This window comes from Bubalus kerabau, chromosome 9 (assembly GCF_029407905.1).
Source record: "Bubalus kerabau isolate K-KA32 ecotype Philippines breed swamp buffalo chromosome 9, PCC_UOA_SB_1v2, whole genome shotgun sequence".
Lineage (NCBI taxonomy): Eukaryota > Metazoa > Chordata > Mammalia > Artiodactyla > Bovidae > Bubalus > Bubalus kerabau.
Window position 1 is genome coordinate 111799138 of NC_073632.1, and position 25495 is coordinate 111824632.

At 51.2% G+C, this 25495-nt stretch overlaps 1 protein-coding gene across 3 annotated transcripts in view; it reads left to right on the plus strand.

Annotated features, from left to right (window-relative positions):
* Positions 1 to 17134, plus strand: part of ERMARD (ER membrane associated RNA degradation) — a 29015-nt gene extending 11881 nt beyond the window's left edge. For 2 of the 3 annotated variants that reach the window (XM_055536212.1, XM_055536213.1), the window contains exons 9-18: positions 124 to 226; positions 4822 to 4851; positions 5763 to 5831; positions 7354 to 7527; positions 13392 to 13475; positions 14175 to 14251; positions 14674 to 14799; positions 15017 to 15235; positions 15609 to 15722; positions 16944 to 17134. In XM_055536212.1, the coding sequence (XP_055392187.1) occupies positions 124 to 226; positions 4822 to 4851; positions 5763 to 5831; positions 7354 to 7527; positions 13392 to 13475; positions 14175 to 14251; positions 14674 to 14799; positions 15017 to 15235; positions 15609 to 15722; positions 16944 to 17124 (1177 nt within the window). In that variant the 3' untranslated portion in view covers positions 17125 to 17134. The remainder of the gene's footprint in view (positions 1 to 123; positions 227 to 4821; positions 4852 to 5762; positions 5832 to 7353; positions 7528 to 13391; positions 13476 to 14174; positions 14252 to 14673; positions 14800 to 15016; positions 15236 to 15608; positions 15723 to 16943) is intronic. The other variant, XM_055536214.1, reaches the window with a different exon arrangement.
* The last annotated feature ends 8361 nt before the right edge of the window (positions 17135 to 25495 follow it).

The window sequence follows — 25495 nt, forward strand, 5'->3', positions numbered from 1 at the left end:
GTAAGTAATATCACCCCTCACTGCTTTGGACACACGTGGGTAACCCCTGGAAAGCAGCACCCTTTTTATTATGGTGTTTACCTTTAAAACATGAAGTTTCACTGATTTCCTTCAATTTCACAGGTTTGCTGACTGTGCCATATTGTTGTTGATGCAGCTGGAGACTGGACTTAGGAGGGTGTTTGCTGAAGTTAACGAATGTCCAAAGAGACTTCTCACTGCTGAGGTACGCCTGCCGAATGGTGGGTGCTGCTGGCTGCTGCTGTGCCGGCGGGTTCTGTCCCTAATTAAAGCTTTTACCATCTTGTTTTTGTTTATCGTTAAATGAATTTTCTCGCAAGAACTTTTTTTGGAAGGCTTGACTGTCATTTTTTGTGGTTTCCTATTTTGATTTTGTATAACTTATATTTATCTGTGGGTCTTCCCTTGTGGCTCAGCTCACAAAGAATCTGACTGCGGTGTGGGAGGCCTGGGTTGGGAAGATCCCTGGAGAAGGGAAAGGCTACTCACTCCAGTATTCTGGCCTGGAGAATTCCATGGACTGTATAGTCCATGAGGTTGCAAAGAGTCAGACACAACTGGGCAGGATAAAAATGGGAAAAAAAAAATTCCAAGTCATTTTTTAAACTTAATGATGTCATAAAAGCGGTTGGTGCTCATGCCTTCTCTGTAGCCATGGTTACTGGTGGACATGGGTGGTCTGCAGCTTGCCTTCTCTAAAGAGACTGCTTCCTTTTGGCCAGAGCCGCCGGTGGGGCTTAGAGATGCCTTTGAGTGGCCGTGCCCTAGTGGGCTGTGGGAGAATCCATTAGCTAGGGGAAAGGGAGAATATCTATTATGGGATGAGCACAAGCATCTGCTGTACCTGGTGTTCTTGTTTCTTTCCCTAGTTCATCTTCCTCTTTTTTCCTGGTAAATAGGCATTCCTCAAAAAACCCTGCTCTCAGCCCTCTACTCCTCTTTATATGCATCCCCTGGGAGAGCTCACATAATCCAGTGTCTGAGCTGTGACCTGTGTGGGAGGCAGCACCAGTCAGAAAATACTCTGAAACTAATGGAAATGAGAGCCCCACATGGCACAAGTTGTTGATGCTGCTAAAGCAGTGCTGAGAGGTGGGGTTCAGAGCGTTAAATCCAGCCGTCTTCAAGGCATTCTTTCTCACTCACAGTTCTTTGATCTCCTGTGGTATGTTTGCACCTGTTTGTTGAATATGCTCATAGGAGCTTCCCCAGCTCCCAGATTTACTTTATTTCAAAAGAGGCATTTTTCTTCTTCCACAAGTTTGTTCTCTGATATTCCTTATTATCCTTATTCTAAACATGATCTTGCCCCTCCTCCCGTCTTGTCGGGGCTTCTCCTTCGTCCCTGGACATGGGTGTCTTTTTTCGGTGGGCTCCAGCATCCTCCTGTTGGCAGTGGTTCAGCGGTGAGCCGCAGTTTTGGAGTTCTCGCAGGAGAAGATGAGCGCACGTCTTTCTTTTCCGCCATCTGCTGAAGTGCAAAAAACTAAGATCTTGGCATCTGGTCCCATCACTTCATGGCAAATAGATGGGGAAACAATGGAAACAGTGACAGACTTTATTGGGCTCCAAATCACTGCAGATGGTGACTGCAGCCATGAAATTAAAAGACGCTTGCTCCTTGGGTCAAAAGCTATGACCAACCTAGACAGCATATTAAAAAGCAGAGACATTACTTTGCTGACAAAGGTCCGTCTGGTCAAAGTTATGGTTTTTCCAGTAGTCATGTATGGATGTCAGAGTTGGACCATAAAGAAGGCTGAGCCCCGAAGAATTGATGCTTTTGAACTGTGGGGTTGGAGAAGACTCTTGAGAGTCCCTTGGACTGCAAGGAGATCCAACCAGTCCATCCTAAAGGAGATCAGTCCTGAATATTCATTGGAAGGACTGATGTTGAAGCTGAAACTCCAATACTTTGGCCACCTGATGTAAAGAGTTGACTCACTGGAAAAGACCCCGATGCTGGGAAAGATTGAAGGCGGGAGGAGAAGGGGACGACAGAGGATGAGATGGTTGGATGGCATCACTGACTCGATGGACATGAGTTTGAGAAGGCTCTGGGAGTTGGTGAAGGACAGGGAGGCCTGGCGTGCTGCGATTCATGGGGTTGCAAAGAGTCAGACATGCGTCTGTCCTCTTCATGGCTCTGCATCCAGCCTCGGCGCCGACTGTGCTCCGCCTGTCCTCCACCCTCCTGTGCGTCACCCTGCTGGTCGGTCCTCCCCTGATTTATCCCGTGGTCCATCAGTGCTAGGCCTCGCTGGCTCGTATCTTGCTCACCTGAACTTGTGTCTCACAGGTCTTCGTGCTTCTCCTCCTCCTCTAATCGGTTCTCACACTGCCACTGATTATTTGCTAAGTTTATGAGTATTCCTGTGTCTTCTATGAACCCATCTGCTTAAAAGCCTTTCATGACTTCCAGCGCCTGATTGCACCGCTCACGTTTCTGCATGGTTTAAAGGATCTCAGAGTCTGGCCCCAGCCTTTCTGCACTTTGTTCTCTACTTGATTTCACCAGCATCATGTAGACTCCTTGCCAGTTCCTGGACATGCACACCTTTCCTCTTCCTTGCCCGCTGTTCCCTGCGTGGCCACTTGCGGCCACAGGGGTGACCTCCCAGAGCCTTGTCCACTCGGCGCTAATGCCGCTTTCCTCTGTGCTCTGTTTCTGTCTCGTCTGGAGGTGGCTCTGCACTGCATTTTTGTAGAGGCCTCTGGTGTCGCCCTTGGGCCTGGGATGTCCATGCTTGGGTCTGCTGGTGCCCACACCCAGTGCCTCTCACTGGGCTTTGCCCAGTCCAGTGTCATGGAGTGAAGCCTGGCCTTCAGTGGAAAGAGCTGGAGCCCCAGCGTCAGCTCTCATTCGAGTGTGCTTAGAATGGACTTCACGTGTCCTGGCCGCTCAGGGCCTGGCACGTGTCCTGGCCGCTCAGGGCCTGGCTCTGTGGCTCGTGAACATGGTCATGTAGTTGTCATTTCACCACACAAGTAGACACTGTGCTGTTTCCACAGAGGATACAGTTTATCAAGTAATATCTTAAATTTTAGCCCAGACTTTTATCCAGAATAAACCTAACATCAGTACTGATGAGTGAGTGATAGTCACTCAGTCCTAACTGACTGTTCACGACCCCATGGGCTGTACCTGGCTCCTCTGTCCATGGAATTCTCCAGGCAAGAATACTGGAGTGGGTTGCCATTTCCTTCTCCAGGGGATCTTCCTGACCCAGGGATTGAACCTGAGTCTCCTGCATTGCAGGCAATTTCTTAACCATCTGAGCCACCAAGGAAAGCTACTTTTCCCAGAGGGATGGTATGGGGAGGGAGGTGGGAGGGGGGTTCAGGATTGGAACACATATATACCCGTGGCAGCTTCATGTTGATGTATGGCAAAACCAATACAGTATTGTAAAGTAATTAGCCTCCAATTAAAATAAATAAATTTAAATTAAAAAAAGTAAAGAGACATTTCTAAGTATAAAGACAGATCACCTTAAAAAGTATCAGCAAATACATGCTTGACTTTATTTTATAATCTGTAGACAGTACATTACAGTATGTAATGAATCCATATACCTTTTCCAAACAACCGAGACAGAAGTAGCAATAAAGTTATAAATGACAGTCATCAAACAGATGAAATAAGTTAGATGAAGCTTCTCTCTCAAAGACATGGGGACTGGGCAAGTGGTCAGGAAGGAAATACAATGTGCTTTTAACTTTGTATGAAAAATAATGTTCATACAGTTTACTTATAAGGTGATATACAAATGAAAATACTTTGTAAAACTATAAATTGCTTATGCAAATTCTTATGATTATTTTATGGCGTAAGATCTCTTCAGAGTCAATGGAGGTTGTGAAGATGAGTGAGACTTTGTGACTTTTTAGAAGCTTATGTGTATTAGGGGTGCAAGAGACGATATTTATACCAATGCTGTAAAACAAGATAGAAGTTAATTTCCATCATTTATGGAGATGAGTGAGAAGTTCAGTCTTTTTGAGGAAGTGGTAGGGATATTTAATAAGCAGTTGAATACTTAGAATAGAGCTCAGGAGAGATTTTAGCATCAGCAGAACAGGTTTGGGAGTATAGGGGCTTTAGAGCCATCTGCACAGTAATACATGTTGAAGAATATTTGATAATATTAAAATGAAAATCTGTTAATAAGCATTAATAAGTGCAACATGTTTTTTGGGTGCTCGACCTCTTCACAATACTGATTTGGCATGCTGTGTGTAAAATCGTGCTGACTTCCTCAGAAGCCTTTGAGATGGGCGTTCCTCACTTCTGGTTTAGCAGAGAAACTGGGGTGTGTGAAGGTCCTTGGGGTTTCACGTGCAGAAGGTGCTGAAGTTGGGATTGGAACGTCGAGGCAGTCTGGCCCCGAGCCACATCTGTAAAGCCTGCTGCGCCAGTTACTCAAGAAGCGTGAAAGGCACGGGCTGCTTGTTGGAGAAAATACTTGATTGTGCTCGCTTGCACACAAATACCAGCCATCAGTGGAGGTGCTCTGTGTGTGCGAGTAGTGATTTGTGAAGCCGTGGGATCCTGAATTGCTGCGCGTGTGAGGGCGATAGTCTCACGGGGCTTGTCCGCCAGGTTCGCTGTATCTTCACGCCTTGTGTATCGTGTTTATGTTGTCAGCCACGTCCTTCCCAAAGTGTGGCTAGATAAAGTTTTATTTACAAATGAAGGCTTCATACTTGTGTCCCTGTGCTAGAATTTTTTCCTGCTTTGAATAATGTCACATGACTTGTATTTTGCTTTAATTATTTATTTTCTTTCCTTTTCTGAAGTCAACAGCTCTTTATACTACCTTCGATGAAGTAAGTAAACTTCCAAGATATCTTGAGACAAACAGAACATTGCATTTGTTTAAAATAAAAATTAAAATATAAAATTAAAAATCAAATTAATTTTATTAATTTTAATTAATTAAAATTAAATCAATCAAATTAAAAACCATAAATCATATGCTCGCAGGAAGATATTGAGGACATACTATGCTTATGCTTATTCACATAAGCAGAAAAAAAGAAAAAGCTGATGGTAGTGTTGAGTATAGCTTTCAGGCTAATTATTAATTATGGAAAGGCCATAAAATACATGTACACACATGTATATATGTATAAACGCACCATGTACAGTGTTTGCAGATATACATAAACACATATATACACATATACACAAACTACCCATAAACATACACATACATACATGCACACGTGAGTATGTGTTAGTCGCTCAGTTGTGTCCGACTCTTTGTGACTCCATGGACTGCAGCCCACCAGGCCCCAGGCTCCATGGAATTCTCCAGGCAAGAATACTGGAGTGGGCTGCCATTCACTTCTCCAGGGGATCTTCCTGACCCAGGTATTGAGCCTGGGTCTCCTGCATTGCAGGTGGATTCTTTACAATCTGAGCCACCAGGGAAGCCCATGTATGCACATACATATACGTGAATATACATAAGCACATATACACAGCTAAACACATGAAAATACATGAAAACATATTCACACAATTAAGAATACATATATATATCTTCTTAAACTCATTATATTGGTTAAGAAGACCTTTCTTAAATAGGTGGTTGCTGCTTTAAGATTGTCCTTATTTAATCTGCTTCGGACTTAACACATGTCATGCCACATGTATAGGATCTTTTGATACTGAAAGTTCTGTGTGTATATATGTGTATACCAGTTAATCAACTTACTTCCTTTTGCTGTTTTAGATATTGGCAAAACACTTGAATGATGGTAAAATCAACCAACTTCCTCTTTTCCTGGGAGAGCCTGCAATGGTAAAGTGTCAGGCATTTATAATTTAATACCCTGCTACTAACCAATATGATTAGATCTTCTCAAAAATGACATTAATTTTGTCTTGTTTCCTGCCCAGAAGTGCTTCTGGAGCATTCACACGTCTGAACTCCACTGTCTGCAGCCGATGTTGGCTGAGCTCTGAGCAAGCTCAGGTCCTGTGCTTCATGCTGATTATTCAGATGTCCTTTCCCTAGGACCTGAGGACTTAGTCAGCCTGGTCCTAACAGTGTTTGAATTTGTGGGTTATGTGAATTTATTGATGAAACGTGTCAAAGTGTTAGTCGTTCAGTCATGTCCGTCTCTTTGTGAGCCATGGACTGTATGTATGTAGCCCACCAGGCTCCTCTGTCCATGGGATTCTCCAGGCACGAATACTGGAGTGGGTAGCCATTCCCTTCTCCAGAGGATCTTCCTGACTCAAAGATAGAACCCAGGTCTCCTGCGTTGCAGGCAGATTCTTTACCATCTGAGCCGCCAGGGAAGCCCATATGCGCTGGTAGCAGGGACTCTATTTGCTTTATTAACAACAGCAAAGTCAGATGTGACTAGTAAGATAGAGTGTTGGGTGAGAAGATACTTTTTTAGAACTGTTTTCTATTTGTCAAATTTTTGTATTTTATGAGGATATTGCAGTGACTTCTTTGGACCGTAAATAGAATTTTTATATTTTTTAACTGGGAGTCAGCTGTGTGACATCAGTCACTCCTTTCTGCTACCAGGAAGTTAGCATGATTGAACTAGTTTATCTAAAGCTCTTTGTCATCTTGAATCTCTGTGACTCCTCTGTCCAGCGGCAGTTTGCCTGAATCAGAAAATTTGGTTTTCTGACTTTGTCCTCTGCCTGTGGAAGAGTCCTTGAACATTTGCCATTAAGAAAACAGCCGTGTCTTCACAGGGCTTCAGAAATAAAAGGGTGATCTGAGAAAGGACGTGAGAAAGAGGGACGAGGGGAAAGAAAACCGGTGTTGTCATGAGCCCAGCTGTGGTTCCAGGTGTGGTCAACACAGTCCTCCTCCTTCAGGGGGGTGAGGCTGGGAATGGTGCTGCTGCCAAGCACTGGAGCTGCGCAGGCAGCTCTGCAGCCCTGGTGCACAGTCCTCTGGACTTGCCAGGTTCTTGTCAGTCTGCCAAGCAACGGGTGCAGAAATGCGGCTCCCCGGGAGATCCAGCCTGAGCAGCGGGGCTCCTGCCTGAGGTTGTGGGGTGCAGTTGCAGAGGACAGGGCTTCCCAGGAGCATCCTGCCTCGGGTAGCAGGGTGCCGATACACAGAAGGGAGGTCCCACAGGAGAACGCAGCAGAGGCAGCGGGTGTAGTGAGAAGCCAAGGGATCCCAGGTGACTTGGTGCTTGTCTGCTCTGTGACCTTGACTGACTCTCTCTTCCAGGCTCACTTTTCTGTAATGAACACTGCTGCTTCGGCTTGCCCTTTCTGGGCCTTCAGGCTTCCTTCTTTCTGCTGAGAATACTAACCACATATTTTTTGTGTCCTTTTTTTGGTAGGAATTTCTCTGGGATTTCCTAAACCATCAGGAGGGTCCCCGTCTAAGAGATCGGTTAAGCCATGGGGAAGTCAGTTTACCTGAATTTCCGAAAGAAGCAGCCAGTCAGCTGCTTGCGTTTTGCTTTGTCCTTTTACTCAGATTTATTGATGAAGATCTGTTAGCAGTGTTTAAGGTAATGTGTAGGGAAGAAGACGTTTCATTAGGTTCACTTCTTTCAGTTGAGAGGGAATGGAATTGTTTCCAAATGTAATTAGTTATATTTTAATTATCTTTTGTTTTAATTTATTTGAGTTACGGCGTGCCTCCATCTGAACAGATTACTTGTGGACATGTATTCTCTATAACAAATTAAGATTACTTGATCTCACCTAAAATAAATCATTTTTTTTTTTTTTTAACTCTAAATCTGTATTTATTTACTTATAAAGTTTTAATGGAGTATAGTTGATTTACAGTGTGTTAGCTTCAGGTGTACAGTAAAGTGAATCAGTTACACACACATATATATATCCACTGTTTGAGACTCCTTTCCTGTCCAGGCCACTGTAGTGGAGTGTGTGATCACTGAGCAGGGTTCCCCCGCTGTGCAGTAGGCCCTTGAGTCGCCCGTTCTGTGTGTAGCGGTGTGTGTGTGTCGGTCCAGTCCCCAGTTCATCCCCCGGTCCCCCTTATCCCCTGGTAGCCATGAGATTGGTTTCTGCTGCTGTGACTCTGTCTCTGTTTTGTAAATAAGTTATTTGTACCACTTTTTTATATTCCACATATGAGCGATATCATATGATATTTGTCCTTCTCTCAGTATGATGGTCTCTCTATCTGTATTGCTGTTACGTATCTTTAGGTTTTTCCTCTCTGGCTTATGCATTTGGAGTTCTTCTTAAAAGACCTTTTGTTTTCCAAAATTATAGAAGTATTCATATCTTTCCATTATAGTTCCATAGCTTTTTTTCCATTTACATCTTTTGATCCAGCAGGAATTTATTTCATCTGGGAATCTAGCTTATTTTTTTCTTTAACAAATTGCTTGCAAGTTGGCCAACCCCATTTAGAGAATAAACATCTCTCTGCAGGGTGCCCTGGACTCCAGACCTGGACTCCCTTTTCCTGTCTTTACTAGGTCTTACAACAGATTAGTTGGTGTTGACATTAATACTAACATTAGTGTCTGACATTATGGTCCTGTTTATCTTCTTCAGAATGTGCTGCCTCTTCTCTAATTGTTATTATTCCGGTGAACCTGTGCAGTTAAACAGGAAGCCCACAGGGATGCGCTCCTGATGGATCAATGTGGGGATAATCGATACTTTTGCAAGACTGAGCGCTGTTCCCCGACACAAGTGGCTGCTCAGGCCCCGAGGCCAGTGCCCGCTTCACGCCCCAGCCTCCCCGCCCTCCCTCAGGCCCGAGGCCAGTGCCCGCTTCACGCCCCCGCTTCCCCGCCCTCCCTCAGGCCCGAGGCCAGTGCCCGCTTCACGCCCCAGCCTCCCCGAGGCCAGTGCCCGCTTCACGCCCCAGCCTCCCCGAAGCCAGTGCCCGCTTCACGCCCCAGCCTCCCCGAGGCCAGTGCCCGTTTCACGCCCCCGCTTCCCCGCCCTCCCTCAGGCCCCGAGGCCAGTGCCCGCTTCACGCCCCCGCTTCCCCGCCCTCCCTCAGGCCCGAGGCCAGTGCCCGCTTCATGCCCCAGCTTCCCCGCCCTCCCTCAGGACTGAGCCCCAGAGCTGCGTCCCCCTCCCCTGCCGCCCCCGCACCGACCCCCATGCGCCCCCAGTGCTCAGAGGCCCTCCCACGGCTCCTGTCGCCAGGGAAGCCACGTGTGCTGTGGTGGCCACAGGCTCATCGCTTCAGGTGTGAGTCCTGGCCACCCTACCAGGTCCCAACCACCCCGCGAGTCTGATCGCTCTCTCATCTGTGTAGGTGTCAGAGTAAATGGAAGTTGACTGCATTTCTTCTCCAAGTAACAGCTGGCCATTTGAGTGGTTCTGAGCTGTTGAGAGCTCTAGGTAGTCACTGCTTATACATAGGGAAGCTTTTGACTTCCATGTATTAAATTTCTCAGCTATCAACTCACTGACTTTGCTGTTCTTCAGTGGCAAATCATGTTCGACTCTGCAACCTCACTGCAGCATGCCAGGCTTCCCTGTTCTTCACTACCTCCGGGAATTTGCTCAAACTCATGTCCATTGATTCAGTGATACCTTCCAACTATCTCATTCTCTGTCACTCTCTTCTCCTCCTACCCTCAGTCTTGCCCAGCATAGGCTCTTTACCAGTGAGTCGGCTCTTTGCGTGAGGTGGCCAAAGGATTGGAGCTTCAGCTTCAGCTTCTGCATCAGTCCTTCCAATGAATATTCAGGACTGATTTCCTTTAGGGTTGATTGGTTTGATATCCTTGCTGTTCAAGGGACTCTCAAGAGTCTTCCCCAGCACAGTTTGAAAACATCAATTCTTTGGCATCAGCCTTCTTTATGGTCCAGCTCTCACATCTGTACATGATTACTAGAAAAACTATAGTTTTGACTAGATGGACCTTTGTCAGCAAAGTGATGCGTGTGCTTTTTAATATGCTGTCTAGGTTGGTCATAGTTTTTCTTCTGAGAAGCAAGCGTCTTTTAATTTCATGGCTGTAGTCACCATTTGCAGTGATTTTGGAGCCCACAGAAAGAAAGTCTCACTGTTTCCATTGTTTCCCCATCTATTTGCCATGAAGTGATGGGACCAGATGCCATGATCTTAGTTTTTCAAATGTTGAGTTTTAAGCCAGCTTTTTCACTCTCCACTTTCACTTTCATCGAGAGGCTCTTTAGTTCCTCTTCACTTCGTTTCATTAGAGTGGTATCATCTGCATATCTGAGGTTGCTGCTATTTCTCCCGGCAGTCTTGATTCCAGCTTGTGCTTCATCCAGCCCAGCATTTCACATGATGTACTCTGCATAGTAATTAAATAAGCAGGGTGACAATACACAGCCTTCACTTACTCCTTTCCTAATTTTGAACCAGTCCATTGTCCTATGTCTGGTTCTAACTGTTGCTTCTTGACCTGCATACAGGTTTCTCAGGAGGCAGGTCAAGTGGTCTGATATTCCCATCTCTTGAAGAATTTTCCACAGTTTGTTGTGATCCACACAGTCAGAGGCTTTATCGTAGTCAATGAAGCAGATATGTTTCTGGAATTCTCTTGCTTTTTCTATGATCCAAAGGATTTTGGCAATTTGATCTCTGGTTTTTCTAAATCCAGCTTGAACATCTAGAAGTTCTCAGTTCACGTGCTATTTAAGGCTAGCTTGAATGACTTTGGGCATTACCTTACTGGCATGTGAAAATGCGTGCCATTATGCGGTAATTTGAACATTCTTTGGCACTGCCCTTTGTGATTGGAATGAAGACTGACATTTTTCAGTCCTGTGGCCACTGCTGAGTTTTCCAAATTTGCTGGCATATTGAGTGCAGCATTTTCACAGCATCATCTTTTAGAATTTGAAATAGCTCAGCTGGGATTCCATCACCTCGACTAATTTTATTTGTAGTAATGCTTCCTAAGGCCTGCTTGACTTCACACTCCAGAATGTCTGGCTCTAGGTTAGTGATCACACCATCGTGGTTATCTTGGTCATTAAGACCTTTTTTTGTATAGTTCTTCTGTGTATTCTTGCCACCTCTTCTTAATCTCTTCTGCTTCTGTTAGGTCCATACCATTTCTGTCCTTTTGTGCCCATCTTTGCATGAAACGTTCCCTTGGTATCTCTGTTTTCTTGAAGAGATCTCTAGTCTTTCCCATTCTGTTGTTTCCTCTGTTTCTTTGCATTGTTCACTGAAGGCTTTCTTATCTCTCCTTGCTGTTCTTTGGAATGCTGCATTCAGATGGATGTATATTACCTTTTCTCCTTTGTCTTTCGCCTCTCTTCTTTTCTCAGCTATTTGTAAAGCCTCCTCAGACAATCAGTTTGCCTTATTCCATTTCTTTTTCTTGGGGATGGTTTTGGTCACTGCCTCTGTACAGTATTATGAACTTCCTTCCATAGTTGTTCAGGCACTCTGTCTACCAGATCTCATCCCTTGAATCTGTTCGTCACCTCCACCGTATAATCATAAGGGATTTGATTAGGTCAATTGCGAATGGCCTAGTGGCTTTTCCTACTTTCTTCAGTATAAGTCTGAATTTGGCAATAAGGAGATTATGATCTGAGCCACAGTCAGCTCCAGGTCTTGTTTTTGCTGACTGTATAGAGCTTCTCAAGACTGTGAAGAAGGCTGGGTGCTGAAGAGTTGATGCTTTTGAACTGTGGTGTTGGAGAAGACTCTTGAGAGTCCCTGGGACTGCAAGGAGATCCAACCAGTCCATTCTGAAGGAGATCAGCCCTGGGATTTCTTTGGAAGGAATGATGCTAAAGCTGAAACTCCAGTCCTTTGGCCACCTCATGCGAAGAGTTGACTCATTGGAAAAGACTGATGCTGGGAGGGATTGGGGGCAGGAGGAGAAGGGGACGACAGAGGATGAGATGGCTGGATGGCATCACTGACTCGATGGACATGAGTCTGAGTGAACTCTGGGAGTTGGTGATGGACAGGGAGGCCTGGCGTGCTGCGATTCATGGGGTCGCAAAGAGTCGGACACGACTGAGTGATCTGATCTGATCTGATCTGATAGAGCTTCTCTATCTTTGGCTGCAAGGATATAGTCAATCTTATTTCAGTATTGACCATCTGGTGATGTCCATGTGTAGAGTCTTCTCTTGTGTTGTTGGAAGGTGTTTGCTATGACCAGTGTGTTCTCTTGGCACAACTCTGTTAGCCTTTGCCCTGCTTCATTATGTACTCCAAGACCAAACTTGCCTGTTACTCCAGGTATCTCTTGACTTCTTACTTTTGCATTCTAGTCCCCTAGGATGAAAGGACATCTTTTTTCGGTGTTGTTTCTAGAAGGTTTTCCAGCCCTTCATAGAACCGTTCCGCTTCAGCTTCCTCTGCACTAGTGGTTGAGGCCTAGATTTGGATCGCTGTGATGCTGAGTGGTTTGCTTTGGAATCAAATTGAGATCATTCTGTCGTTTTTGAGATTGTACCCAAGCACTGCATTTCAGACTCCTTTGTTGACTCTGAGGACTACCCGTTTCTGCCAAGGGATCTAGCCCACAGTAGTAGGTATAATGGTCATCGGAATTAAATTCACCCATCCCTGTCCATTTTAGTTCACCAGTTGCTAAAATGCTGATGTTCACTCTGGCCATCTCCAGTTTGACCACTTCCAATTTACCTTGATTCATGGACCTAACATTCCAGGCTCGTATGCAGTGTTGTTCTTTACAGCATTGGACTTTACTTTCACCACCAGACACATCCACGGTTGGGTATCTTTTCTGCTTTGGATCAGTCTCTTCATTATTTCTGGAGCTGTTTATCTGCTCTTCCTCAGTAGCAAACTGGACACCTACTGACCTTTGGGTTCATCTTCCGGTGTCGTATCTTTTGCCGTTTCATCCTGTTCGTGGGGCTCTCACGGCAAGAACACTGGAGTCGTTTGCCACTCCCTTCATCAGTGGACCACATTGTATAATAGTCCACAGACTCGGGTTTGCCAGTTATACAGGTGTGTCAGCTGTAAATAATGTAATTTTTGTACTCTTTTAAAAATACTTATGTCTGGCAGTTGAGTGTTTATAGTATGTAATCCTCTTCTAGTTATATTCATTTTTAATGTTTAAATTCTTGTTGTGTCCTAGTTTTTCAGGAGAATCTCTTAGAGAGTCCAATTGTTTGGACTCTTTTTCTCATTTATTTCTGGTTTTGCTGCATTGTGGACAGAGTGGCATTTGTAATTGATCACTATTAATCAGCCTTATTTAAGATAATTTTGTTGGGTTATGGCTTGACTACTTTATCAAATCCATTTTAATGAAGAGTTTTCCTTCTTTTAGCTGAGAGAATTATGTGTAGGGAGTTAACAGGAAGTCAGGACTCTTATGTGACCTCAGATGCAATAGCAGAGAAGCAGAAGCCTGACCAAAGTTGTAGTAACAATGGTCTGTTTTCTCTAAACCAGGAAAAAGCAGCGGTGAGGTCACTGATTCACCTTGCAGGAACCTACGTTTCTCGCTGCCACCCAGCTTCTCAGCTTAAAAAACAGGTATGTGGGGAGGGGTGTGCAGGTCCACAGTTGTAGAGATTTGACGGGTGCAGGCTGCCTCCTCCAGCCCGGCTTCGGGTCCCCAGACCTGGCTCTGTGGCTTGTGTGCCTCCCAGATGTGTGGCCTTGGCCTGGCCACTGCATCTTTCTGGGGTCTAGCAGGTGAGGTGATGGTGGGTTTGCGTCCTCGGTGTTTTTAGTACTCTGTGGGTGACTGCGTGCCGTTAACCCAGGACCTGTCACAGGTGGTGCTTGGCAGTGGTGAGGGACGTCAGCTTCGTCTGACCAGCTTTTGTTAACCTGTAGATTAAACAAGCAATAAGCTTGTGAGCATCTCTACCCGGATATTGTGATTGGAGAGTGGCTCAGAAACTTTATTTTACATATGGCAGGAGGTACCAGGCAGGAAGGTGGGGTCATGTCCAAGAATATAATCGTCACAATAGCTGCTAGTAGGAATTCTGAAAGGAAGCTGTAGGATCAGTGCAGGATGGGTTGGGGAGATTTGCAGAGGTGTCGGAGAGAAGCCGAGCCCGGAGTGGACGGTCCCCAGGAGCGTCAGGTGGGAGGGGCTGTCGACACTTCCTAAGGATCTCATGTTTTCACCTGCCTTCCTTTACCTACGTTGACCAAATAACAGATGCCCACCAAGTTTTCATATGCAGCCTCTGTAACAATTTTACAAATACGGCATGTTAGGTGCTGAGCTGTGAGGGGAGCATTGGAGCTTGGCCTCTGCTGCCTTTGCCCGAAGAAGCTGAAAGGGAGCCTGTGCGGTGAGTCCTCACAGAAGCCTCACAAAGCTCTGTGAACCTCAGCTCCAAACAGTGTCTTCTCTGGCAAGACTGTCAGGAGACAGGTCCCAAGGAGGAATTACTAGGGCTAGGTGCTGGAGGGCCGAGACTGGGGGTCTCAGGGCCCAGTCGTGGGGGAAGCGTTTGCAGAGACCTAGGGCTCAAGCATGAAGGCAGGCCTCCTGGGCAGGTGGGTGGCATCCGGCAGAATAGTCAGGTGGTGGTGCCTCTGTCATTTACCTTTACCTTAGCCTCCTACGTGGCTTTTTCATTTCATTTTGGGGAAAGCAAGTTGCAGATGAAGTGCTTTGCCCAGGGAACCACTGAAACAAACATCAGTTTGCACTGGCCCTAATTGGGCAACTGCTCCTTGTCACATGTCTTTAAATGTTTCCTGTCTTCAGATCAGAAGGTGATTCTGAAACAGATGCCTGCAGCTCTTTAATCACAGAAATCGTGGCTGAGCTGTGTTGCCATGTACCTGAGACACACCGCGCTGCCGACCTCCCAGGGCCCCTTCCTCCTGAGGAGTGAGTCCAGGGCGCCATGGGTGCTTGGGCCAGGGGGAGGTGTGTTGGGTTGCAGACTAAGCGGAGGAGCTGTTAGATAAGCCCTGACGGTGCGTGTGGCGACAGACATTCTCACGCGGGATCTGCCGAGTCTGACGCCTGTGACATGGCCGCGGCAGGTGTGCAGGCCGCCGGCCAGGGACAGACAGGCCCTCAGGACCGGCTCTCCACCCCGCAGGTGGCCCCGGCTGCTCCACGTGCTCTGCAGCATCCCCGTGCGGACCCTCTTCTGCCCCCGAGCTGTCCTGGAGGTGCTGGCTGTGCTCCGGAGGGTCAGCGCCCACTGCCGCCGCGTCTGTGGCCAGGTAGCCGTGTGCGTGGAGCTGAGGCGCCGGCAATGGGAGGACCGAAGCCTGCGCTCGCGGCAGAGGCGGAACTACCTGCGTCTGGTGCGCAGGTGCGTGCTGCGTGAGCTGGTGGGCGCAGCCCTGGTGCGCGGAGCCCTGGTGCGCAGGTGCGGGGTCTGCTGAGTGGAGCTATCGTGGGCGGAGCTCTCCTGGGCGGCTCTCAGCTGATGGGCTTCTGCTCCCACTTCAGAGAAGGCTTATTTTCGAGAAAAATTGCAATAAGTGTCACTGTAAATACCACCTGTAAGTTTAGAATATGGGTTCTACAGACCTAGCGAATTTTTGGATTTTAAAGGTAACAGCAGATTTACCCGGCGGTGCCGGCATTGTGTGTGTAGAATGTGCTGCATCCTCACGAGGGCACCTTATAAAGGTGATAAATATTTAACACTTACTAAATTTTAACTGATCTTATGTTTTTAGTATGAAGCTTCTGTCTCCGATGCTTTACCTGATTTTATTGCTGATTGCGCTGGAATTGATCAACATTCACATGGTTCTTGGGAAGAATGCTTCAGAATACCAGCAGTACCTGAGGTCAGTGTGCACACTTTAGAACACCAGCGGTATCTGGGTCAGCGTGCACACTTCAGACCAGCGGTATCTGGGTCCGTGTGCACACTTCAGAACCAGCAGTATCTGAGATCACGTGCACATTTCAGTACACCAGCGGCATCTGGGTCCGTGTGCACACTGCAGGTGAAGCTGTGTGTCAGTATTTTGAGTTGTGCTCCCTCCTATCTGACCCTGAACTGCTCTTCTCTGTGGGTTTCAGTGCAAGTCAGTGAGCCTTTAGAGCTGACAGTTCAGAAAGCTGAGTGATCTGCATGTGAATGATTTTGGAATCCCTCCCTCAGGGCCATGGGAACTCTGTCCAAACAGCGATACTGGGAGGAGGCTGTGGGGAGGCTGCACCACCCTCAGCTGCGCGGACACCGGGAACTGGTCTGGCTGGTCCAGCTGGTCTGGCTCTAATCTGCAGACCGTCTGCTGCAGGGCCATGTAGGCACTGTAGGGCAGTGCCCCCCGCCCACTGGATGCCAGCAGCCCCCAGTCGTGACAGCCACAAAGGGCTCAGACGCCCCCAGTGCCCTTTGGGGGCACAGTCACCTCAACTGAAAGCCGCAGGCTAGATAGGGGGCTGTGGATGTTCATTGTATTCTTTTAACTTCTAAGTGTAAAAATTTCAAAAATTCATAGTTGGGGACAATTTTGGGCTACTTGGGAAACTTTAAGGAGAACTTGGGAAATGTGGATGTGGCCCTTCTTCTCGCCAGTCAGAGGGAGTTCCCTGTGGGCTTCCTGGTGAGTCATCTTCCAGCAGAAGCCTTTCAGCAGCATGGCTGCTCCCAGCAGCATGTGTCTACTGTGGCAGGGGGTGGCCCCTCCAGCGGGGGGTGAGGCTAGTGGGGTGGAAACAGGAGGCACAGCCCCCGAGGGTCCAGTGTCTTGAGGGTCTGTTATGTGAGTGTGGTCCAGGCGGCCCCTAAGGCCCCATCAGCAGAGCGTCCTGCGTGGGCCTGGGAGCGGGTGCGCTGCGTGGCGCGTGGACGTCCAGCCTGTACACTGGCGCTGGCGTTCTCGCCTTCATCCAGTTAGCCTTCTCTCATTTCCATGTTGTATGTATTTCCTTTTCTGGAATCTTCAGGTGAAAATTAGCTAGAGTACTTCAGTTGTGATTCCAGAATGAAGGGGATGCACTGAATCCTTGTTGCATTTACAGTGGGATAGATAAATTACTTTCTTTGTTTGAAACAGGTTCTTAAAGTGCGTCTTGCAGTACACAGAGAACCTTGCAGCTTGCACCAGGCAAGACAGGAACAAGTGGGACGACGCTGTCCGTCTCACACGCACGGCTTTGTTGAAGATTTGGACTTTTATTGAGAAGAAACAGATGTTAATGCATTTAGCCAAGAAATCCACCAGTAAAGTCGTCTGATAAGTCAGGATGCCTCGGGCTCTATCAGAAACCCGACTGACTGCGTGAACTTCATAGCCTGTGAATTGAAGACCCAAGGGCAGGGTGTGTTTCCCAGGGCATGGCATCCCAGGGCAGGTGGTTTCGGGGCTACTCCAGCAGGGCCCCGGGCTTCCTGCCCTGCGGTTCTCCAGTCGCTTTCCGGCTTCTGGTGTGAGCCTCAGGTGGATCCCTGGGAAGCAGTGGCCACAGCAGTTTGGGGCCTCGTCTCCCAAACTGCGTCCTACACAGAGGAGAGTCTTCTCACTCAGCCGTCACCCAGGTGTGGGTGGCTACATCTTACTGGCCATAGTGCTAATCTTGAAACGACGGCTGTGACCAGGACCCTGCCCTGCGCTCACGGGTCAGGCTGGGTGGACATCCACCCTTGGACCAGCCATTGGAGCACGGCAGGAGGCCTTGGGCCAGTCACCCCATCCTTGGAGCAGAGGGTGAGGTGGATGGGATGCAGAACTCACTGGAGAAAGGTGGGGAGGAACAGCTCCTGGAAGGCCCTGGGCAGCAAGCCTGCTGGTCAGCATGTCCCCGGGGGTCCAGGTCTGGCAGGTTTAGCGCAGCCCCTGGGAGGACAGAGTGAGACGGGCTGCAGACCCCCAGGTCAGGCTCACGGGAGGCCCCGGGCAGCACTCCAGGAAGCTCCTCGTCCACAGCAGCAAGGCGGGAGGGCCTCCAGGAACCCCTGCAGGGCTGCCCTGAAGCCCGAGTCTGTGTCCCCTCGGCTGTGCCCCTCCCCCGCTGGCCGCACAGCCTCCTCCTGGCGTCGCTGGCGAGTCAGCCTCCTAGGAAGGGCAGCCTGCCACGTGCTCTGGCTTCTCTGCCATCAGAGGTCGGCGGGGAGGCTGCCGTGGGGCGGGAGGGGCCACGTGACCACAGACTTTCCTGGTCCAGCTGTCGCTTCTCCAGTTCAGCAGTGGCCCCCCCTTGTGACTGAACTTACAGGATAAAGACGGGGTAAAGACGTGGGTGAAGACGGGGACGCCTCCTGCTTCTGTCTACTGTGACGCAAGACCCCCCACGCCATTGCCCCCCTCAGAGGAGGTCCTGTGGTCGGTCACAGCCTCCAGGCTGGACTCAAAATTATAATTTAGAGGATAACCGCTCGTAACCCCGCTGGTGTTGGTGCTGGAACGGGGCTGGCGGGGAGGGAAGAAGTGGCCGAGCTGTGCGGTGACCACGGGACCCGAGGGCCGGGCCCCTGGGCTGAGGAGCCCTTCCTCTCTCATCGCTGCCTCCTCCCTCCGCTGCTCACCTCTGGTCGCCGGTCCTCACCTGGCAGGTTGACCCAAACGTCACTCCTCAAAGAGCTTTCCCGCTAGAAATCTGGTAACTGTCGTTGTCCATTGCCTTTTACCCCTGGAGGTGGGGATGCTGGGAGCTTTCCCAGGGCCCCCGCCTGGGCCGCAGCTGTCCCCAGGGGCGTGGGGAGCAGGCCCCCAAGTCACAGCCCTTTGTCCTTTGCGTCCCTGGCAAGGCTGCCCTGAGCCTGTCTGTGGCAGCGTTTTCTTGAGAACAGAAGTGTCCAGGCCAGCCGGCTCCCAGTGCACCGCCCCCAGCCATGGTTCCAGTGGGGCCGGGGCCGCTCCCCGCCTCTGCCACCGTGACCGTGGGCTCTCAGCAGGGACACAGCCGAGGGCACTGCCCTCCCCGCTGCATCCTCCGGGGGCTGCTCGGGGCTGAGGTGGGTGTGACTGCTGCCCTCCTTGCTGAGCACCGGTAGCTGATGTGACGGGGTGGGGGGTTCCCTGCGTCACCAGATGCCAGGGGCGGGCCCTTCCTCCTCACACCCCTGCACCCCTCTGACCCCCTCATGTTGACCCCTAGGCTCGTTCCCCTGGGCCCCTGACCGCTGACCTCCCTGACCCGGCGCGCTCCTCCCGTGGGTGTCCCTCACTGCGTGGTCCCTCCTGGGACTGGACCCGCAGCGGTTCCGGGGCTGCCGTGTGGCTGGGCACTGCCGCTTTGCCCTGCAGGTGATGTCCACAGACTGCAGAAATCACAGAACTCTTCACGCTTTGGGCAGCCATCACGGTAGGTACACAGGTAGGTACACGCGAGGAGGAGTGAGCTTGTGACTGTTACCCCCACCGTGGAGCGAGCGGAGCCGGCTGCTGCACGGTGGGGGTGTCAGCAGGTGGAGAGGGGGGTACTCAAGGGGGGCTGCCTGATGCTCAAAGGCTCAGACGCGTCTGCAGCTGGTTCCATCAGGAGGAAACTTGGAGCCCTGGGCAGAGGCAGGGTCCTGGTCTGTGCAGGGTCCCCAGGTCCTGGGGTGGGGGGCTCCTGGTCTGTGTGGGGTCCCCAGGTCCTGGGGGGTCCTGGTCTGTGCAGGGTCCCCAGGTCCTGGGGTGGGGGGCTCTTGGTCTGTGTGGGGTCCCCAGGTCCTGGGGGGTCCTGGTCTGTGCAGGGTCCCCAGGTCCTGGGGTGGGGGGCTCCTGGTCTGTGTGGGGTCCCCAGGTCCTGGGGGTCCTGGTCTCTGTGGGGTCCAAGAGCAGCAGGGAGCTGGCTCTCACAAGGAGAGGAACTGCCAGGCTTTGTCCGGGAGCCTCGGTCTGTGCTGTGGGCCTGTGTGTGGCTTCCGTGTCAACATGGATGCGTGTCCACCAGGCCTGGTGGCCCAGACTACAGGGTGAGAGCTGCCTTCACGTCCACCTGCAGGTCTTACTCTGGGTCTGCTGTGAAAGCAGCCATTTGGCTGGGGAACCTGTTAGCGGCCACTCAGCAGGCGCCAGTCCTGTAGACGTTGCTCCCAGGACTCAGAGGCCCCTGGGCGTCTCTGCTGCCTTGGTGGCAGGTGAGGTGCCTGCCTGTCCGTCCCCTGAAGTGCATCCCGGCCTGCTTGGTGCTGGGTTTACGCTGCAGCCTGTGGCCGTCCACACTCCGTCAGGCCGTCTCGGCCGCCGTGTTTGCTGCCCATGTCACGCCATCAATGGGGCCGCGGGTTCCAGGCTCTGCTGACCCCTGGAGACTTGGCAGAGCCCTCACGAGGCTGTGGAGATGGAACCAGAATGCTGCTGTGGGCTCGGCCACGGGCGTGGGGTGGGGTGCCCGCCCGCGGGTGCTGACCGGAGGCCGGGGCTGTGGCGATCTGTCCCGCGGCGGCGTCGCGGTCGGGGTCGCGTCTGATTACGTGAGCCCCCATCCGCACTTCCCTGCAGCGACCCCTCTGCTCCGCAGGCCACAGGCTGTGGGCTGCGTGACCCCCGGAGGCTCTCAGCGCGCTACCGGCTTCAGGGTCGTGGGGAGAGTTCATTCTGCCTGCTTCTACTCTGCCCTTCCCGCCACGGCTGAGGGCCGGGTGACCCACCGTCCTTCACGACGAGGCCCGGGTCTGAGCTGGGGCCGGGGCCACAGGAGGGTCGGGGCGCTCTGCTGCCTGTCTGCTCACAGCCAGCCCCCCAGCCCTTCCGCAGATTGAGGGCGGCCTCAGTGGCGGCCCTGCCTGCCTGTCTAAGGGGCGCTGGGACGAGGTAGCGCAGAGGCCTCGGCTGCATCTCTGACCGGCTCTGCCTGCAGCCGGCACAGGACCAGGCGGGCGAGCAGGCCCAGAGAGACGCCCCTGCCGTTGGGCGTCAGCATCGCTTCCCAGAGCAGACCAGCCGCTCCTGTCTCGGGGCTTCCTCGTGGGCTGATGGGGATTCTGACGCCAGTGCAGTTCCTCCGTGGCCTGCTTTCTCTCCCTGATTCAGCTTCTCACACACTGTCCCCTGACTCAAAAGTTTCTTTTATTTTATTAAACCAAGTAATTTCTCCCATTTGAACTGTTCCAGGAGGTCTCATTTCTGTCAGCCTAGAAAGTGAAAGTGTTAGTCACTCAGTCGTGACCGACTCTGCGACCCCATGGACTGTAGCCCACCAGGCTCCTCTGTCCATGGGATTCTCCAGGCAAGAGCACTGGAGTGGCTGGCCATTTCCTTCTCTGGGGATCTTCCTGACCCAGGAATCAAACCCGGGTCTCCTGCATTACAGGCAGATTCCCCGGGGAGCCGCCAGGGAAGCCCCGTCACCCTAGATGTCTGACCAAATGGCTTCCCTTTAGGGACGTGCTGTGGACCCAGGAGGTGAGCAGCCCCGCACGAGAGGCAGAGGGTATAGTGGGCTCTGCTCTGAATTACAGGCTGTTTTTCTCTTGCTTTTACGCTGATGGTTCCCAGACCCTGGTCCCCTGGACTGCTCAGCACCAGCACCACACGGGCCATGTCAACTCACCAAAACCCTCCTCAGATGTCCAACCCCAGCCTCTCAGAGTCTGTCTTCCAACTGTTCCCCCGAGATGGTCTCCTGTCCTGCCCGCCACCCTCACGTGTCCCGCCTGGCCTTCCAGGTGGGCTGAGTTCCCGTGGGAGAGAGTGACCAGACGCCCACCTCCAGGGGGTGCTGTCGCGTGTCCCAGGACCCCAGCCTGGGCCTCTCACAGGGAACAGCATGGGTCCTGGGTGTCACCGTGTCCTCAGGCCTTTCCCGTGGGTCCTGTGCAGCGGAGGGCAGCCACACGACACCCACGACGAGCGCTGTGCTGGCTGGGGGTCCGGGCACTGGGCACGTGGCTGCTGCCCTCTGGCCGGCCCTTGGGAGGCCGCATTGCTCCTGCCTGAGGCCGGGCTGGGCACTGTCCACGGAATCAACCCCTCCCTGCAGCCTGTGTCCTGCCGACCATCTGCTCCTGGAGGGAAGACCCTGCCTCTGTCGGATGCATCCTTGCGTCCTCCCCGGGCGGCAGGCACAGCCAAGGGGGCGAAGGGCGTTGTCCTCAGACGAGGTCCGGTGTGGGCTCTGACCCTCGGGCAGGAGGAGGGGGCCGGCCAGTCCACAGTCCGCAGGCAGGAGTCGCGGTGAAGCTGGGGCTGGCTCTGAGGGGCCTTGGTGTGACACTGTCTGTCACTGATGCCTGGGGTTTGCGCCAGGCTCCCCGGATTCTCTACATCCTCTGCCGGCCCAGTACGTCCAGCCGACGGAATTGCTGGGGAAAGGAAGGAGGTGAAGGTTGGCTAGATCTGGTCCCCACGCAAGGCAGCAAGCTCTCTGAGCTGTTACAGAGTGAGGTCGGGAGGGAGCAGCTGGTGCTGCGCGGAGGCCCCAGGCTCCATGCGGACACGCCCAGAGTAGAGCCTGGCTCCGTCTATCACTCACGGGATCGGCCCTTCGCCCTGAGCTTTCTCCGGGGAGGCGTGTGGAAAGGAGCGCCCCTCCCGTTAGGGTGCCGTGATGAGCATGTGCGGGGCGCGCCAGCCCCTCCTGACCGGGGCGGCCGTCTGTCAGTCCTGCCGGCCTTCCGCGAGGCCCGGAGGAAGGACGGTGCGGAGATTCGGAGGCAGTCGTGCCCCGCGCGTGCGGAGAAGGCCCCCACCCCATCCCCACCCCCAGAGTCTCTGCAGACGTTTCTGTGCACGAGGTGGACGGGACACAGCTGCCGCCTCCTAAGTCCTCGTCCTCCTGCTGAGCTAAGAATAGCCCTGCCCGGGCCTGGGCGGTGCCCTCTGAACTATGTGCCAACAGAGCCGGAGCCGACTGCAAGCAGGCCCTGCCTGTGCCGGCCATCAGCGTGCGGACGCGGGGTGGAGGGGGTCGGTGGGGACACTTTCCCAGGCATTCCGTGGGGAATCTGCTCCTGTGAATCAACATTGGGTTTCTCAGATCGGAGATGCTCTGATCTCTGTTAACGCTGTTGTTGACTTGCTGGGCCTGTTTCGTGGGGTTGCGTTTCCTCTGTGGGGACACGGGGTGGCGCTCTTGAGCAAAGCCAGGCTGAGGGACTGCGGAGGGAGCGAGAGCCTCCCGGAGGGAAGGGCCTGCCCCGTCCTCTCCTCCCGCCTTGCCTGCAGTGGGCAGAGCTCGGCTTCCCGGGAGGGTAAAGAGCGGCGTGCCAGCTTGTCGGCAAGTATGGCGGGGCCAGTCCCCGGCCGTGAGTTTTCATCAGCCAGCCATGTCCCAGTGGAGACAGGAACTCCATCCCTAGGAGGACAGCCCGGCAGGCTGATCCTCGAGGCTGAGAGCAGACTGCCCCGAAGAAGCTCTTTGTGTGCAGATGGGTTGACTTCCTACTGAGAACAACGTTCAGGATTTACTGTGGGAGAGGTCTCCTAGTTCAGTTCAGTTCAGTTGCTCACCCGTGTCCGACTCTTTGCCACCCCATGAATTGCAGCACGCCAGGCCTCCCTGTCCATCACCAACTCCCAGAGTTCACCCAAACTCGTGTCCATTGAGTCAGTGATGCCATCCAGCCATTTCATCCTCTGACGTCCCCTTCTCCTCTTGCCCCCAATCCCTCCCAGCATCAGAGTCTTTTCCAATGAGTCAACGCTTTACATCAGGTGGCCAAAGTATTGGAGTTTCAGCTTCAACATCAGTCCTTCTAAAGAATACCCAGGACTGATCTCCTTCAGAATGGACGGGTTGGATCTCCTTGCAGTCCAAGGGACTCTCAAGAGTCTTCTACAACACCACAGTTCAAAAGCATCAATTCTTCAGGGCTCAGCTTTCTTCACAGTCCAACTCTCACATCCATATATGACCACTGGAAAACCCATAGCCTTGACTAGATGGACCTTTGTTGGCAAAGTAATGTCTCTGCTTTTGAATATGCTATCTAGGTTGGTCATAACTTTCCTTCCAAGGAGTAAGCGTCTTTTAATTTCATGGCTGCAGTCACCATCTTCAGTGATTTGGGAGCCCAGAAAAATAAAGTCTGACACTGTTTCCACTGTTTCCCCATCTATTTCCCATGAACTGATGGGACCAGATGCCATGATCTTCGTTTTCTGAATGTTGAGCTTTAAGCCAACTTTTTCACTCTCCCCTTTCACTTTCATCAAGAGGCTTTTTAGTTCCTCTTCACTTTCTGCCATAAGGGTGGTGTCATCTGCATATCTGAGGTTATTGGTATTTCTCCCGGCAATCTTGATTCCAGCTTGTGCTTCTTCCAGCCCAGCGTTTCTCATGATGTACTCTGCATCTAAGTTAAATGAGCAGGGTGACAATATACAGCCTTGACGTACTCCTTTTACTATTTGGAACCAGTCTTTTGTTCCATGTCCAGTTCTAACTGTTGCTTCCTGACCTGCATATAGGTTTCTCAAGAGGCAGCTCAGGTGGTCTGGTATTCCCATCTCTTTCAGAATTTTCCACAGTTTATTGTGATCCACACAGTTAAAGGCTTTGGCATAATCAATAAAGCAGAAATAGATGTTTTTCTGGAACTCTCTTGCTTTTTCCATGATCCAGCAGATGTTGGCAATTTGATCTCAGGTTCCTCTGCCTTTTCTAAAACTGGCTTGAACATCAGAAAGTTCACGGTTCGTGTATTGCTGAAGCCTGACTTGGAGAATTTTGAGCATTACTTTACTAGCATGTGAGATGAGTGCAATTGTGTGGTAGTTTGAGCATTCTTTGACATTGCCTTTCTTTGGGATTGGAATGAAAACTGACCTTTTCCAGTCCTGTGACCACTGCTGAGTTTTCCAAATTTGCTGGCATATTGAGTGCAGCACTTTCACAGCGTCATCTTCCAGGATTTGAAATAGCTCAACTGGAATTCCATCACCTCCACTAGCTTTGTTCATAGTGATGCTTTCTAAGGCCCATTTGACTTCACATTCCAGGATGTTTGGCTCTAGGTGAGTGATCACACCATCGTGATTATCTTGGTCATGAAGATCTTTTTTGGACAGTTCTTCTGTGTATTCTTGCCACCTCTTCTTAATATCTTCTGCTTCTGTTAGGTCCACACCATTTCTGTCCTTTATTGAGCCCATCTTTGAGGTGCAGAGACCAACTCCCACATGGCATTGTGGGGTGGCTGGGCTGCCGAGAAAAGCCTGCAGGGTTGCAGGCCTCCCGAGAGCATGACCACAGCCAGTTTACAGCCCCACTAAGTGACTCCAGCCAAACTGCATCCCTGGGCTGTTGCAGCACCCCAGTGTTAGAGTCGAGCTTCACCTCCAGGGAAGAAATGTTTCCAGGGCCCCAGGACCTGGGAATGGGGCACCAGAGTGAGTTAATTAGGGACCCTTTACCATCGATTCAAGATCAGATTTGAAGCCTTTCCCAAGAGCCTGGATGAAGCAGAAAGTTCTGGCGTGTCATTGGATTCCTTTAAAAGAAGAGTGGTTTAGATTATGTTCGTAAAAGCTGCCCTTGCACAGGCCTGATGCATGGATTGCAACTGGGTGGCCCAGCACATATGTAACCACCAGGGCGGCGTTCCTTCCAGGGCACCTCGTGGTCCTCACGCGTCCATACCCACGCCCTCCCCTCCCCCGGGTGGGACTGCCCCTTCATGACTGAGGAGGCCTGGGGGAGCTGTCTCCTCCTGTGGAGGGAGCGTCTCGGTGGGGCT